The sequence below is a fragment of the Cajanus cajan genome, chromosome 7 (genome assembly GCF_000230855.2).
Source record: "Cajanus cajan strain Asha chromosome 7, NIPB_CcT2T_4, whole genome shotgun sequence".
NCBI classification, from domain to species: domain Eukaryota; kingdom Viridiplantae; phylum Streptophyta; class Magnoliopsida; order Fabales; family Fabaceae; genus Cajanus; species Cajanus cajan.
In genome coordinates this window covers 57,585,790-57,602,946 of record NC_138523.1, presented here as the reverse complement: position 1 = coordinate 57,602,946, position 17,157 = coordinate 57,585,790, and the positions used below count along the sequence as shown (strand labels likewise).

Here is a 17,157-nt window from a genome sequence, read left to right as displayed (position 1 = left end):
TTGAAGGACATTTACATACAATACAATAGGATTCCACCAGGTACTATGAATATCTTTGTAAATTGATTCAGTCATATTATGATGTCATGTCTATATTATTTATATGAAAGATGAGTTAAAAATATTTGAAAGCAATATTATCAGGTCACTATAAATCTAAAAAAAAATATTGAAAGGTAATTATTTTTCGATTTATTATTAGACATTTAGATAATATTTTTAATGCTCTAATTCAAATGGTGAATTATAAGAAAACTTAAATTGTTTGTTTCGATTTAACAACACATTTTATATATTAATTTAATTTCAAAGAGAATGTTCTTCAGTTCTTGCACAATGCTTTTGATATTTAATTACTTTTATCTCTTATTAAATTTGTTTTGATATCATTGAAATATAAATTTAATAGTTAGTAGTTTTTTTATTGCTTTGGAGATTATTTTTGTATGTTTTTTTTTCTTCACTTTTTAAGAAAATTAAAAAGATAATAAATGAAGAAAAGTCACGAAGCTAAATTAAGTCATCAGTTTTGTTTTTTGTTTTTTTAAAGTCTCGAGTGTCAATAAATTTTATATATTATCTCTATTTATATATATAAAAATCAAATATCTAATGCACCGATTTTTCTTACCAATTGACTAAATCAGATTAATTTAAGGTGAAGTCTTAAGATACTAATTCAAAATCACAAAAATATCTAATGCACTAAAATTAACAAAAATATTTAATATAATTAATAACAATAAAATTGTCTTCAAAATTATCATTAACTATTTTTCTTTCTTAACTAATATTTATCTTCTCTTAATCAATTAGATCATGTCCTACACTACTTTTCTATCCTAATTAAGTTTGTTCTCTTAACCAATTAAATACGTCTTTTGAAGAATTTATAATTAATGTATTTCATTTAATTAAGAAAATATATTTTAATTAGAAATATTTTAAAAATAATTGTCCCAACAAACAATATGAACTAAATCTTATATAAAGGAACAAAAAACTATTTTTAAATTAGATTTTATAAATAAGAATTTAAGTGATAAATTATTTCTAATATAATTTATATTTAAAATATATATTTACTATAATTTTTAACTATAATATAATTTATATATTTGAAATTATTTATTTGTTATAAATTATAAATATGTAGAAAAAATATATTTATATTGTTTATTGTACTAGTAAACCCTAAAATATTAGTTATATATAATTTAATTTCAATATATTGTTGAGTATAAATATTTTTTTGTTAATTAATAAAAATTTATTTATATATTTTAAAATAATTATTGTAAAATTATTAAATTCACCATATATTTATTTTTATTTCATGATTAATCAAATTTGATGACAATTAAAATTATCTACGAGTGATGGATTTGTGATATCATCTAAAATCATTTTTTCTTTGTTTGCTTCTATTAAAAATTGTGAAAATGTTTACTTTTCTCTCTAATTTCTTAAATTTCCTCCAATTGATATTTATCATTTTTTTTCTCCTATGAAAACTTAATAATAAGTAAAAAAAGTAAAATCGATAAATCATAATTTTGTTTTATAAACTCAATAAAATTAAATAACATAATTATTTATATTGATATATGAGATTAAATTTAATAATAAGAATGTGAGGCAATATATTATAGTTGTAAATATTATTTATGATAGTTACTCAACTTTTTAATAAATACATATGTAATTAAAAAGAACACAAAATAATATAAACAAAAAATATAGCTTCAAATTAAAAAAAAATGAAAGAAGAAGAAAAAAACTTGTACATTCAAAATCATATATCAATTTTTTCGTAAATTTTAATAAATAAATAAGCACTTATGATAGAGATGAATGTCAATGATTATGATCACAATGATTTTGGTACAACAACAATATGATAACAAGTGTAATTTATTAGCATTTTTTTTTGTCCTTTTTCATCTTATTTGTCTTATATCAATTATCATGTTCTATTTATAAATTAGATGTATAATAAATATATTTGTCTCGTGTATCATAATTTTTAACAAAAACAAATATATATCAACCAATAAAAATTTATTGTTGATTTGAATTTTAAAGAAATTATCATAAAAATTAATAAACTTATATACATGATTATTAAGTTTAGATAATAGGGTAAAATTGTTTTACATCATTAATGCATTAATTTTATATTTAACTAAAATTATTGTATTTTAATCGGAACTACTATGTAATTTATACTTTGTTATACTGTACACAAGGATATTAATGGAATTGGAAATTGAAATGCTACTACTCTGCTTGAATCCATCAAATTGCTTTACTTCACAATACATAACCCTAACAAAACTTGGATTGAGAAAAAATAACAGATCAATATTAATACACATGTTCTGTTAGAAAACTTTTTCCTCCTCTAAGTAACTAAAATTTGATCTTCTCTCATTTGCTTAAACTAGCCCGTCTTCTACAGCAAAACTTGTCTGAAATATCCTTTCCCTTGCTTTAATTGCCTGCAATCTCAGACATTCGAGAAATCAGTACATTTCAGTTGGTAGTCCATGGTTACTCTAAAAAGTTAGAAGTACATGTTCAAAATTCAATATTAATAAGATTTCATGAGTTAACATGCTACTTCTCATTGACTGTAAACATAATTTCTGTGGTTTAAACTTTAAAGTCAAAAGGTTTAGTTTGATATTTCACGAGATGAGAAATATTATCAACAATGTGTTGTCAAATGTCAATAATTGAAATTTTATTGAAAATCACAAATTTTAGTAAATATAACATTATGAAAATGGTATTTTTGGATTGCGGAGGCAAACCTGGATTTCCCAGTTTGTACAACTTGTTATACGAGCTAGCATAACTGCTTGGCTGAAGGCACCAACTAATATTCCAATCCACAGCCCTTTACCTCTTAATTGTAACCAGAAACTCAATATAACAGCAGTTGGAATTCCCAAAACATAATAAGCTCCAAGGTTTACATATGCTCCCAGATGCTGCCATCCACATCCTCTAGCAATGCCTATAATGTATAAGTATTATATTTTATGGCACAACTCAGAGTCATTGCATAAGAAGAGTAGTGAGCATTCAAAAATAGAGAACAGAAAGAACCAACCTGAAAGAGTACCGTGTAAGGTGTCAAGTAAAATAGAAAGACTTAAAAGAGGAACCATATCTGTGACATAATCCACCACGTCCTGCTCATTGCTAAATACATAACCTAAAACATGTCTGCAAGCAAAAATGGTTGAGCTCACAAGAATGGCCTCCAAAACTGCAAGAGCCATTGCAGCAGAAACAGACACTCGTGCTGCTTGTGGATTTCCAGCTCCTAATGCATTTGAAACTCTAGCGCTGAATAACCCACCCAAAAGAGAAACCAATCAGAATGAGGACAAAAAGCCCTTTACTATATTACTGTACATGGATATGAATATGCACAAATTAATGAGAGGATGGGACTTATGTGGGTCAAAACCTTGCTGCTGAACCAATTGATTCTGGGATTGTGTAGATTGTCGCGATGATTGATAAACTGATCAGAAAATAGTTAACAAATTAGCACGCACCACTTACATCAATGGAAATCAATATTTCCGAATGACAATTTCCACAGTAAAGTTGTGTACATACCATATGGATAAGACAGAAGTTTCAAGCTCTGGATTTGGTAGAAGGCCAGAAAGCAAGGTTAGCAGCTCAAATGACCACCATTCAAGGCTGCATAATCAAACATGTAAGAAACATACCATGGTTGAAAACCAAATCAGCAATAACATAAAAGATCAGAAATAAGAGGAAGAAACTCACCAAATCATTCCTGCTGAAGGAATAGCATAGCGGAAGAACTCTCCCATCCCATGGAATAGTTCCATTGTAATTGGGACACGAGTTGTTTCACACTGAAGAGAGAATTTCATATATAATCCGAGTAAAATCACATTCAGCCAGTATGAAGTTCCAATAGAAAATGCTGCTCCGGAGTTGCCCAATTCAGACTTAAAAACTAGTAGCCAACAGAAAGCTACATGGAAGCATAGAGTAATGGCAGAACTAATGACAAGGGGACTGATCAAACTTTGCATAAGAAAATATCGAACCAAGGACTGAAGTGTTGCATAAGCAAATAGAGCAGGGATCATGCTCAAGGCAAAGTTTCCAGCTTCTTGAGAAATCAAAGGGTCTTGGCCAAGTAAAGCGAGTATCTTCCCCAAGTAGATCCACAAAAGAGTTAGAGGAAGACAAGCTAAAGTAAGAGAAACAATACCAGTGTAAATTTGAACACCGAATTTTCGATATTGCTGTGCTCCATATGCTTGCCCACATTGAGTTTCTAGTGCACATGACATTCCAAACTGTTTCACGAGTTCAAAATACAAAATGCAATTAATTCTCAATCTCAAATATTAATCACAACAGGTGTACCAAGTATCCTCTTATGCATTCATTTTACTATCCTATTGAATTGAAAAATTGTTGGTATTGTTGGAGATTAAATACCCATTATCAACCTCATGAGTTAACTTTTGAAATTAAATTAAATTAAACTCAAATTCAAATAGAATATCATAATTTATTCTAATTACTATTAAATGTATGGATCAACTAACATAACATTATTTCAATTTTACTAATGATCAACTTTCAAATTTTAAATATAAAGTTGTATTAAATATTTGAAAAGAAAATTTTGTCATCTACAATAATTTTAACCAATTCAAACAAATTTATCTGCATTGAAAGTTATATATGATATTGCTAAAAAAAATATCTTTTTTCATCTAATTATAAAAAATTATAAGGCAAATTAATTGCTATGTTTTTCATCTTCATGTCTCTTTCCTTTCATTCTCTTTTTAATAATTTAACCTTCTTTGATAAACAAGTGTTTCATATATATTAACCGGGTGCAATACAATAAAACTTGAGAGAGGACCATGAGAAGGGAAAAGAAGACTTACAATAGGACTGAAACCAGTGACAGCACAGAGAGAGATGGCAATGGCAGTGCTAGAGAGAGCAAGCTTGCCCAAGTGACCAACCATCATCATTGCTATTATTTGCAGAAAATACTGTGACAAAGTGACAGCAATCATAGGACCTGCTATATAACCGACACTTTTCATCTCTTGAACGATACAACTCCATGTTATTGTGGGTGAAGCACCCTCCTTCTCTAAGAGACTCTTTTCCATATCCTCTCTAACTACAAGGGTCGTTGTATCACCGCTAGAAAAACGATCTTTAAAATTTTGTATTGTATGCTAAGCGTGGTTGAAAGTGTTGTCCTAGAACATTATAGCACTATTTTAAAGGTGTTTGTCCTGGTGAGACCGAACAAAATTTTATATCTTACCAAATAATTGGATTTAGGGGTGTTGTTTCCTGAATTGGATGGATTTTTTTTTATTTATATTTTTAAAGATATAAATTTAGTTATTTTTATTATCTTAATTCATCATCAAATCTAATCTATCCGGTTTTAAAATTTAAATTATGATTATATCTCAAACAGTTTTTGATTGGATCAATTTTTGATTTTAGTTTTTTTTTTTTGAAAAATATTAAATAAACAATAAAAACATGTAATCAATATGATAAAAAAAAATTAATTTAAAATATCAGATATTCTATTTGTACAGCATTATCATTATATAGTTAATCATTCTATATATCTTTATATATAAAAATAAAGATGTATGTATTAATAATTTTCTTTCCAAAATTTTCGGGACATAATTATTAAATTATTTTTAAATTAAAGAAATAATTGTTAAATAGCACAGTTTATAACTTTGTATTAATTATCTAATATTTATTACTATTTATTTGACATAACTTATTATATATATATATATATATAATTTAAATATTTTAAATGCTAACAAATATTCTTAGGACATTAATAGAGAAAATATTCTCATTATAAATTATAAATATTTTAGAAAATTCTTACGTTATCTGGCATAATTTATTTAAAGAATATATATATATATAATATTTAAATATTTTAAATATTAACTAATATTTTTACGACATCAGTGAATATTTTCAGTATAAATTATAAATTTTAATAAAATATTCTTGCGACATTAGTAAAAATGTATTCTTAGTAGAAATTATTAATGAGTATTGTGATTTATTTTCTTTTCAATTTAGAATGTTTCTAGTTTAGTGTACTTAAATAGTTACTTTGTTATTGTACTCTGGTATTTAAAAGTATTTTTATATGATTGTCTTAATTTATGTTAGAAAATACTTTTATTCATCTAATTTATATTTAGAATTTATGTTAGAAAATACTTTTGTCATCTAGTTTATATTTTCAATAGATGCGGATGAAAATTTTCTTTTATGATCAAAAAAATTATTTTTTTAATGATATATTTGAATTACAGAATCACCTTTTTAATAATTACTTTTTCATGACTAAAAGATATATATGTGTGCGTGCGTGTGTGAAAAGAGACTATAAATTTTTCTTAGAAATTTAAAAAGTTATTGTATCCCTTTTATATAAGAATAAATATATGATTTAAAAAATAATATCATATTATTTAATAATTTGATTAGATAAGACATAAATTTATTAAAAGATATAAAAGAATTTTTTTTATACTTTATCTTGTTCATATATCTAACTTTTAAAAGATAAAATTATTATATAACTTGTGATTAATATTCATGTATGATTGAAAAATCCAAATTTATTACACATATGTCACATTGAAATTAAAATTATTACTTGCATGAAAACATTTTTGTATGAATTAACTTTTTCAAATTTTAAATTATCAAATCTTAAACACATATTTTTAAATTATCATTTACTCAAACTTTAATTTTTTAACGAGTTAAACTTAAACTTTCAGTTATATTTATTTAACTAAAAGAGTCGAATTTAAATAATTTAATTATGATTTTTAAGTTAAGTTTAAACTTTAGGTATTTGATTTAATTTATGTACACACTAATTATATATTAATATTTAATATGCATTTTTTTTTTACTTTTATAATACTTACTTTAAAAAGTCATATTTAAGATAATTTTTTATTAGTTAATAGAATAAAAGTATTTTTATTAACATAAACACTTTTTAATTAATATGATAAATAAAGGATAAAATAGAAAATTAAATAACATTTTGATAATTGCATTAGACAACTAAAAAAATAACAAAAAATAATTTCTTATTTTCATTTGTTTCCAATTTTTAATGTTTTTTTTATAACGTGAAAACAAACATTAACTCTAAGGCTGAAGAATACCTGGTTTCCCCAATTTATGCAACTAGTTATGATAGCAGGTTATTTGTATTTATTTTAATCCAAATTCCTTTTCCTCTTGCACCCAAAATGACAAGAAGGCAGCACTGGAATCCCAATTAGATAAAACGCTCCAATATTCAGAAAATCCCCTGTTTTGTCATTCACACCCCTTGATAATCCCTTAAAACACACCAAAAAAAATAAAAATGTTTGTAAGATTTTTTTATATAAAAATTATTCATTGTTCAGTTAAAAAAAAGGAAAAAAAACTTAAAATAATGCTACTAAACATTCATATCCCAACACTTTTCTAGTATCGATTAAAATATATTAAAAAAAATACAAATTTTGATAAATCTTTCTCATTTAATAAAAAAATATTATTAATACTTTTTGTAATTTATTATCATATATTTAAAATAATTAAATAAAATTATTAAATTAAGGAATAAAAGTTAATTTTGTCATTCTTTTTTTCCATCATATTAAATATATCACTATTAAAGTGTGTGTTTGGTAGAAGAAATAAAAGATAAGAAAAAAAATGGCAAATAGAGTATTCCCTTGAAGCACTAAAATTCATTTGTATGTTATGTAACGATTCACTTAGTCACAACACTTATTACGATTCAATAATAATTAAATAAAAGTATTAGCAACAAACGTCAATCTAAGATATCATGCAACAAGTATATAAATTTCATGCAAAAAGATTTTCTATAAAAGTCATAACTAGAGTTCTAGACCTCCTTTTTAGGTGATTATAAAGTCATTAGAAAGTTAATATTTAAGACTACAACTTTCATAAAGACATCAAGACCAAATTCGGTCATCTATCCCCATTGTTGCAACGTTCAATTCAGCGCTTCAGTGTCGAACTTTCGTCATTTCATCTTCCCTCACAACTGCAGTGCTCAATCATGACTATAGCGCTAAGTGTAAGAATTTTCTACATTTTCATGACTTCCCTTCGTTTCTCACCTACTCTCAACAATTTTTCTCTCTAAACAAAATTTACAACTCATTTTCACTACTAGATTTGTACATATAGCTTAAAAATGTCATAAAACATCACATGCATCCATCATAACACCAAGATCACCTATCTTTACCCAACTCATTCAAGAACACCCACAACCCTAAAAGACATGCAATCTACTTAACTCAACCACAAATCTCTTATTTGATGATGATCTAACTACATGCAACTCAAAATATAGCAATGATTCAAGTTTTAACTTCTTTTACCTCTTTAGGGAGTCAAAATTTGCCAAAAGGAGAAGAGAAAAGGAAGAAACTCTGCTTATATGATTTTGAAGTCAAGTCGTAACTCAACTCTGAATGAAAGAAAAAGAAAGAATTGCTCCAACCTTCCTAACTCCGTACTCAACTCTGAATGAAAGAAAAAGAAAGAAAAATTGACTCTCTCTCAAAACAGTTCTATAAGTTTCTTGAAATAAGAGACAAATACAGAATGGTACAAATTAATCTCTCTTGATAGATTTTTTTCACATTTTCTATCACAAGTTTAAGAGATTAATTAGAACATATAAAAATTATGTCGCATTGTTGATAAAAAAAAATTATAAAGTTTATTATTATTTTTGGTCTATATTTATATTTTTTTTTTATTTCTTTTCTATTTTTCTAGCATATATACAATTTTTTCTTATTTTTTTTATTATTTCAATTTCTCAACTCACCTATTTCTAGGGATAGAAAAGAAAGAAATTTACCTGCGAGAACACCTTGTTTGCTGTCGAGTATAGTAGATAGAGAAACGAGACAGTGACATAATCAACAACTTCCTTCTCGTTGCTGAATATATAACCATAAACATGACAACATACAAAGATGGTTGTGCTTACTATATTTGTCTCTGGCTGCTAAAGACATTGCAGTCATCACAGCAACACGAACAGCACGTGGTTTTCTGCTCCTAATTCATTTGAAATCCTTGTGCTATAATGAGATAGAGGAGAAAAGTTAATTAACTCACATATAGAGACAAAAAATGTAAAATGTGCACAATGAATGTAACCTTGTTGCAGCACCATTCCAAAGGGTACTGAGTAGAGACTAGCAACTGTATTGTGACTTCGAAAAAGTAACACCGAATTAATTAGTACAATTTATTGGCTTAGAAAAAAACATGTAACCAACATACCAAATTATTAGAACTGATGAAGTTTGAAGTTATGGATTTGATAATAGTCCAGAAAACACCACAAGCAGCTCAAATGACCGCTATTCAAGACTATAAGAGAAAAAAAAAAAAACATCTTCTATTAAAGAAACAACTCATATATAATCATATAAGTTATCATATACTTACACACAGGTGGTAAGCTTATAAATCTATAATGAAAAGAAAATAATTGTATAAAAATATTTTAAATATTGATAATTTATTTTTGTTTTATAAATTTATTTGTTTATTTATATTTTTAATATTATATTTATATTAATTTTTTTATTATATTATATAAATATATTTATTTTAAAAATATAATTAATTTAATATTATTAAAATTTAAGTTTAAAAAAATAAAAGAAAAAAAATTAATTATTTTCTATTGAAGAGACAATATTCATGCTTAATTGTATATTAATATATACTCACACACAAGTCGTAAACTTATAAACTTGCAATAAAAAAAAATAATTATATAAAAAAATATTTTAAATATTAACAATTTATTTTTATTTTATAAATTTATTTGTATTTATTTATATTTTTAATAATAATATATATATATATATATATTAATTTTTTATTATATTATATAAATAAATAGGTTAAACTATCATGTCTAACAGATTTACCTAAGTCTAATCTTTTTATATAAATATGTTTTTTTTTTAGTTTAAATTTGATTTTTTTATTAAACAGGTTAGATCAAATTAGACTTTAAAGATGTCAGATAAACTCTTATTTAAGTTACAATTTACTTTTATTCCTTAAAATAAAGATTTATTAAAGATTTTTTTTATAAAAAAATAACTCAATACATTATAGAAAAATTATTGGAAAAGGAAAATCATTATAGTTTGATACTATTAGCAGGAAGAGAAATACGTCACCAAATCATTCCTGTCAAATGGATAGCAAAATGAAAGAACTCCCAAATTCCTTTGAAGAGCTCCAAAGAAATGTGGGCGTGGGTTTTTGCCCATGCAGAAGAGTATCTCATGCATTGTCCAAGAAAAATCACATTTTATCATATCGCAATGCTTACTGGCAGTGCTCCACCAACATTATTCAATTCAATCTTGAATACCAAAGAGTAATACAAGAACTTGCAAACATGGGTAGAAACAAACTTTGAATTTGGAAATATCGAGCTAATGGCTGTAGAATTGCGTATGCAAAAAGTACTGGAAGAAGCCAAATTATGAATTTGCCTGCTTCATGAGAAATTTGAGGTTCCTGGCCTATGAAAAGTAACATGTTTTCCAATTTTTTGATATTGCTCAGCTCCATAAGCTTATTCACAAATAGTCTCCAATCCACTAGCCATTCCTGTCTATTAGCATGTGCAAATTGCCAATGCATCAAGTTATTGGGAGAACAAAATAATGATAAATGATTAAGCAAAGACAAATCATTAAACAAAGTTGGAGTATTGCATGGATTGGGATCATCATTGTGTTGGAGATTCCTACATCAACAAGTTACATGACTAAAATAAATGTTACACAGCCAAATTTTGTTAACTACTCTTTCTCATGTCTATGTGTAACTAGAGATCAATTGAGACCACATATACTTGATAATTCCAAATTGTACAATACTTTCTCTACGAAGATTTTATTATTCTATTATCTTTTATATGTCTGATTAAGTAGCAGAAGAATTGGCAATCAAATAAGAACATAATCACACATAAGCTAGATATGGAGCAAAAGAAACTAGTGATGTATGTATATTGGAGTGGTAGCTTACAAGAAGACTGAAAGCAGTGACACCAGCAAAAGAGTGGCTAAGGAAGCGCTAGAGAGATAGAGTTCACCGAGGTGACCAACAATCATGGTTGACACATAATCCTGCAAAAAATATTGGGAAGCGTTCACAGCCACCATAGGCCCTGCTATATAACAGATCCTTCTCATTTCTTCACTGAAAGCACCCCATGTGACTCTCTCACTGTTCTATCCGTTTTATTAATGGATTCTCTTCCATTATTTTCTCACCTAAAGACATGAGGCTGTGTGTGACACAGCCTTATAGCCCTTCTTGTGTCTTTGCATAATACTTTATGATATATTTGGGTACTTGGACCATATTTTTTGTCCTATAATGTTTACACTTGATAAGGCGGTTGGTGTGTTATCCATGAGAATCGACACCAAAATATGGATTTGGATTGAAAACGGAGGAACATAAATTTTAATTTCAAGTGCCTTAACATTTGGAACTCAAATCAATTAATAAAAGGTCAAGTCTCCTCTAATACAAAATCTCATCTAATAATTGGGATATCTATTTATTTTATATCTTATGTCCAGGTCACAAATTCTAACTTATTTTTTTATAATTCAACTTATTTTTATTATAAAGGAAATTATTTTCATATTTAAAAACATTCAATATTTTTTTAAATAATTAAAAATGTCTAAAATTGTATTTTTTTAACTTATACAAGGGATAGAAAAAAGGTATTAAACTTAGATTAATTATATTTTATCCTAATATTAAATAAATATTTTTATGAATAATCAGTTTTAAATATTAATATTTAAGTAAATCTACATATTTATGAATATATAATTCAATTATTTTTTTAATATTCCCACTTTTTTTAACATTAACTTTTTTCACTCCATTTTTTAACTTTTAACTTTTAATTAAAAGTAGCTTCTGAAAGTTAAAAAAAAAAATGGAAGAAAAAAAATGTTAGGCTCGGAACCTTAAAAGTTACAATAACTCAATTTTAGTTGAATGTAGAAAGGATCGGCAATTAAACAAACAGTTAGAATAGCTCAAAATGACATTTTGCATTCCAAGCAGCACATTGCTACTATATCAAATATATTGCTAATCGTTTATCTTATTATCATGACAAAAAAAACTCCTAAGATTATTCTTCAATCAGATGCACGGAGGTTTAAGCTCAAATAGCTAGCTAACCACTTCAAAATCCCAAAATCTCACTCCTCGTTCATGAAGAACAGTCCTCATTTTTAGAAAATTGGCCTTGGATTAAGAGCTGGTTTGTCATACCACTATATTGTCTGCTGAAAATTGACCATCAAATAGCCTCTTTCTTGCCTTGATCGCCTGCATTGTAAGACCATGTTATTGTAAGTTTGTAGCAATCTCAAAAAGGAATACTATTTTAACAAGGGCATTAAGTTTTATTGATCAAAATAAAAATTGAAGGCAGAAGATGAATTTGTGTACTTTATGGTGCTTTTAATTTGGTGCAACCAAATAAACTTCAAGTCTTTGGGGTTTTTTGACAAAAGGTTAGAGTGTATATACCTGCATTTTCCAATTTATGCAACCTGTTATGACAGAAAGTAGAACAGTTTGAACAAAAGCACCACCTTGGATACCAATCCAAAGTCCTTTTCCTCCAAGTCCCACCAAAAATGCCAATAAGGCTGCAATTGGAATTCCAAAGAGATAGAACGCCCCTAGATTGACATAAACCCCTAAATGTTGCCATCCACAACCTCTTGCAATCCCTGAATCAAAGAATTGTTTAACAAATTGAGAGAGTTTTTCTTCTATATAAATTTACTTAAGAATAGAGAGGAGGAATAACTACCTGTGAGAACACCTTGCATGCTGTCCAGTATAACAGATATGCAAACCAGAGGGGCCATGACAGTGACATAATCAACAACTTCCTTCTCATTGCTGAAAATGTAACCAAAAACATGGCGGCATGCAAAGAGTGTAGCACTTACTATAGCTGTCTCTATCACTGCAAGAGACATTGCTGCTAACACAGCAACACGGGCAGCATGAGAATTCCCAGCTCCTAATTCATTTGAAATCCTTGTGCTACAATCAGAGAGGAGAAAATATAATTAGTTAATATATATATATATATATATATATATATATATATATATATATATATATATATATATATATGCTCAAGCTACCTATGTAGTGTAACATCATGTAAAATATGTAGAATATGTCTATGATGTTACCTTGCTGCAGCACCGATTCCAAAGGGTATTGTATAGAGAGTTGCAATGGTGTTGAGACTGTAGAAAAATGACAAAAAAAAAGTATTTCAATCGTGGTAATTTGTAATTAGATCATGAGTTGCAAACCAAAAAAAAGTAACATACATACCATACGGATAGAACTGAAGTTTCAAGTTGTGGATTTGGTAACAACCCCGACAGCAAGACAAGCAGCTCATATGACCACCATTCAAGACTATGTCATCAACATGAAAACAAAAAGACAATATATCAAACACTTTTGCTTAGTCGTGTTAGTTACATACTCTTTTATCGGTTAAAACTTATTGAAATTTACAACATTACGACAAAGACTTGTTAAATAGGATTTGAGATATATCAAATTTTATGATTTTCAAAAACTTTCAGTCAATTGAAAGTAATATATTTTTAAAAAAAATGTGTCAGATACTGCCTTAAATTTCTCTATAATACATCCTAGAAAATCTGTTGGAAAAGGAAACTATTAATTTAAACAATTTGATTAAATGAATATGTACACAGTGTTTTGAAGAGGAAGATAAATTACCAAATCATTACTGCCGAAGGGATAGCAAAACGAAAGAACTCCCAAATTCCTTTGAACAGCTCCATGGAAATGGGTGCTCGAGTTTTTGCACATGCAGAAGAGTATCTCATGTATAATCCAAGAAAAATGACATTTAACCATATTGAAATGCTCACTGCCAATGCTCCACCAACATTATTCAGTCTTGTCTTGAATACCAAAGCCCAACAAAGAGGTACATGGATACAAAAAGTGATACAAGAACTTGCTAACATGGGAAGAAGCAAACTTTGAATTTGGAAATATCGAACTAATGGTTGTAGAATTGCGTATGCAAAAAGTGCTGGAAGTAGCCAAATTGTGAATTTCCCTGCTTCGTGGGAAATTAGAGGGTCTTGGCCAATGAAAATTAGTAATTTTTCCATGTTGATCCAAAGGAGAGACAGGGGAAGACAAACCAAAGTAAGAGAGAAAATGGCAGTGTATGTTTGCATTCCAATTTTTTCATATTGCTCAGCTCCATAAGCTTGTCCACAAGTTGTCTCCAATCCACTAGCCATTCCCATCTATTATTAGCATATGCAATTCATCAGTGCACAAAGTCACTCAGGAAGAAAATCTTGATAATTATAACGTCTTATAAATAATTGATGTAGAAGATAAACTAATTACTAAATGCAAGCAGTCTATTTTGATTACCTTATGCTATGAGTAAATCAACCTCACCAATAATATAATATCGCAGGTTTATTTCTCTTGAAGTTTTTACATCGATCAGTAATATAATTAATATAGAATATATAAATAAGAGATAATTTTCACACTTACATGTTGCTTTTATAATTTTGAGTTAGATATAAAATTTATATTCTCAAGATAATATTAAAATTTATTTTTAGAAATTTACAATTATTGTTGAGTTTATTATGTTACTTACTACAATTTTTTTAAATTGGTTGATAACATAACAAATTATTTTTATAAATTTTCTCAAATACTTGTATAAATATTAATGTAATAAAATAAGTTTAAATATCTTTTTTTTTTTAAATAGGTGTAACTGCTGAAAAGTTGAGTTACTTTATACATGTAATAAAATATGTAAAATCACAACTAGAAATACTATTTTATTTTATAGAAGTTGGCCTGGTGAAAAAAATCATACCACCTTAGGGTTATATATATATATATATATATCGTCTGGTCTTTTTAATAAGATGTTAATGCAATGGAAAACTTGGGGGCAGTGCCCATAAATGAAAGACCGTATTTTCCGGTGCTACTACAGTCTCACATGTGATGGTTTAGGGAGATGGTGTGTTTTTTTACGTTTAAAATCTCTAAAACTGGGTTTGACTTATGAATCGAGAAGAACGTATATAGAAATGTGTGTTATCATTAAAACAAATACACACTTATTACTCTCGAACAATCAAATCCTAGACTTCATTTAAAAAAACAAATAAATGTGAGAAAATTAATATTTTTTTGGTCAATTTATTTTTATTTTGTATCAGCATCCTAAGACTGTACCTTAAATTAACATAATACAAAGGAGTAATATCATATTTTTCTACATCATCTTTTTATAAATCTTCTTTTTATTTTATAAAAATCAAATGTATTTAATATTTATTTAAAAGAAACTAGGAAGATAGAGTATGAGGATTAATATTTCTAAGGCATTAAATATATTTATTTTTTTTATTTAAGGAGTATAGTTTTTATAAGATAAGAAGAAAACTTGCTAGAAAATCCGGAAATAGATCGGTATATATAACATGCTTGTTCCTCAGCATAAAAAGAGAGGTACACCTATAAAAATGAATTGTGAAATGAGTATTTCTTCTTATAACATGTGCATGTACGATGTATCTTATCTTTGTTGCAGGAAAATCATGTACCTTCGTCAAAGTGAAGTGCCCGTTAAAAAAAAAAAAAAAAAAAAAAAAAAGTCTTGTGATATTATCTCTCAATTGAATTGATCGTTGCATTGGGGTTTCACAATCACATCAACAAGTCAACGACGAGAAAAGTCTTGTTTTTTTTTTTTAAATTATTTCAGTTTGTCAAAAAAAAAAAATTATACGAATGAATATCAGAATTCAATAAGGCAAGTGGATGGTCTGAATTTAAATTTGAATATGAAAAAAAATGTGATTATAAAAGAAATATGGAAATATGAGGAGAAAATGAGGGAGAGTAGTAAGTAGAAGATCGCTTACAAGAAGACTGAAACCAGTGACCCCAGCAAGAGATATGGCTAAGGCGGCGCTAGAAAGATAGAGTTCACCAACATGACCAACTATCATAGTTGACACAACTTGCAACAAATATTGTGAAGCAACCACAGCCACCATAGGCCCTGCTATATGACAGATCCTTCTCATTTCTTCATTGTAAACACGCCATGTTACTCTCTCTTTTACATGTTTTTCTAGTAGGTTTTCTTCCATGCTTTTTTGTCCAGAAACTGTGTTGGACTTGAAGAGAGAGAGAGAGATCGAGAGAGAGCAAGAGATGTGGTGATAAGAACCAAGAGTTTTGGTGACCCTTCGGCCTTGCACTCATACTTATATACCATATTTTTTACACTTATTTTTTCCTTTTAGTTAGAATATACTATATATATACTATATGGTGCGTTCCGCGAGTGTCAATACAAAAACTATGTACATGTATGATGTACCAACTCTTTCAAATCACAGCTAAAGTAAAACACTGTTAAATAGTAACTTGTCCTTTTGAAAAATGAAACAACCTTACTTGCTCCTTAATTTAATCATTGTTTAGAAATTTATTTCAAGTTTCATCTTTCTCCTTTTCATGATTCTATTGCAATTTTGAAATATGTCCAAAAACTCGCGCAACAAAGTCTCTTAACTTTTGCTTTCGTCTAATCTCATTTTATATGGTGATTGATATCGGTAATGTGCAAAAATGGAAATGATGTTGGTGCCACGTTATTAAAGAATCACCTTCCAAACATATTCAATTACGGTATAATCAATTAATTAATGTTCATTTAATGTTAACATCAGTATACTATTTCTTTTTTTTTTCATAATTGTTATGACACTATTTTTTTTATTTTTTCATTATATTTTTTTAAAAATTAATGACTTATTAATTTTTTTATTTTTATTTTTGATAATTAATATGTGTTTA

General features: G+C 27.3%; 2 protein-coding genes and 1 pseudogene across 3 annotated transcripts; all 3 read right to left on the bottom strand.

Moving 5' to 3' along the window:
• Positions 1-1,958: 1,958 nt before the first annotated feature.
• On the bottom strand, positions 1,959-5,822 carry LOC109805310 (protein DETOXIFICATION 14). The gene is made up of 7 exons (XM_083060258.1): positions 4,965-5,822; positions 3,814-4,358; positions 3,637-3,723; positions 3,482-3,538; positions 3,119-3,357; positions 2,817-3,022; positions 1,959-2,501 (listed from the first exon to the last, which is right to left on the bottom strand). Exons 1-7 carry the CDS (start codon positions 5,196-5,198, stop codon positions 2,439-2,441), a joined length of 1,431 nt encoding a protein of 476 aa, XP_082916384.1. The 5' UTR covers positions 5,199-5,822; the 3' UTR covers positions 1,959-2,438.
• Positions 5,823-7,465: 1,643 nt separating this feature from the next.
• Positions 7,466-12,105, bottom strand: LOC109813036 (protein DETOXIFICATION 12-like; annotated as a pseudogene). The gene is made up of 2 exons (XR_014428022.1): positions 11,221-12,105; positions 7,466-10,801 (listed from the first exon to the last, which is right to left on the bottom strand). The product of XR_014428022.1 is annotated as a protein DETOXIFICATION 12-like (transcript).
• A 148-nt stretch (positions 12,106-12,253) lies between these two features.
• On the bottom strand, positions 12,254-16,548 carry LOC109813027 (protein DETOXIFICATION 12). Its single transcript, XM_029270663.2, has 7 exons — positions 16,215-16,548; positions 14,011-14,555; positions 13,591-13,677; positions 13,443-13,499; positions 13,049-13,287; positions 12,760-12,965; positions 12,254-12,555 (listed from the first exon to the last, which is right to left on the bottom strand). Exons 1-7 carry the CDS (start codon positions 16,443-16,445, stop codon positions 12,493-12,495), a joined length of 1,428 nt encoding a protein of 475 aa, XP_029126496.1. The 5' UTR covers positions 16,446-16,548; the 3' UTR covers positions 12,254-12,492.
• Positions 16,549-17,157: the final 609 nt, after the last annotated feature.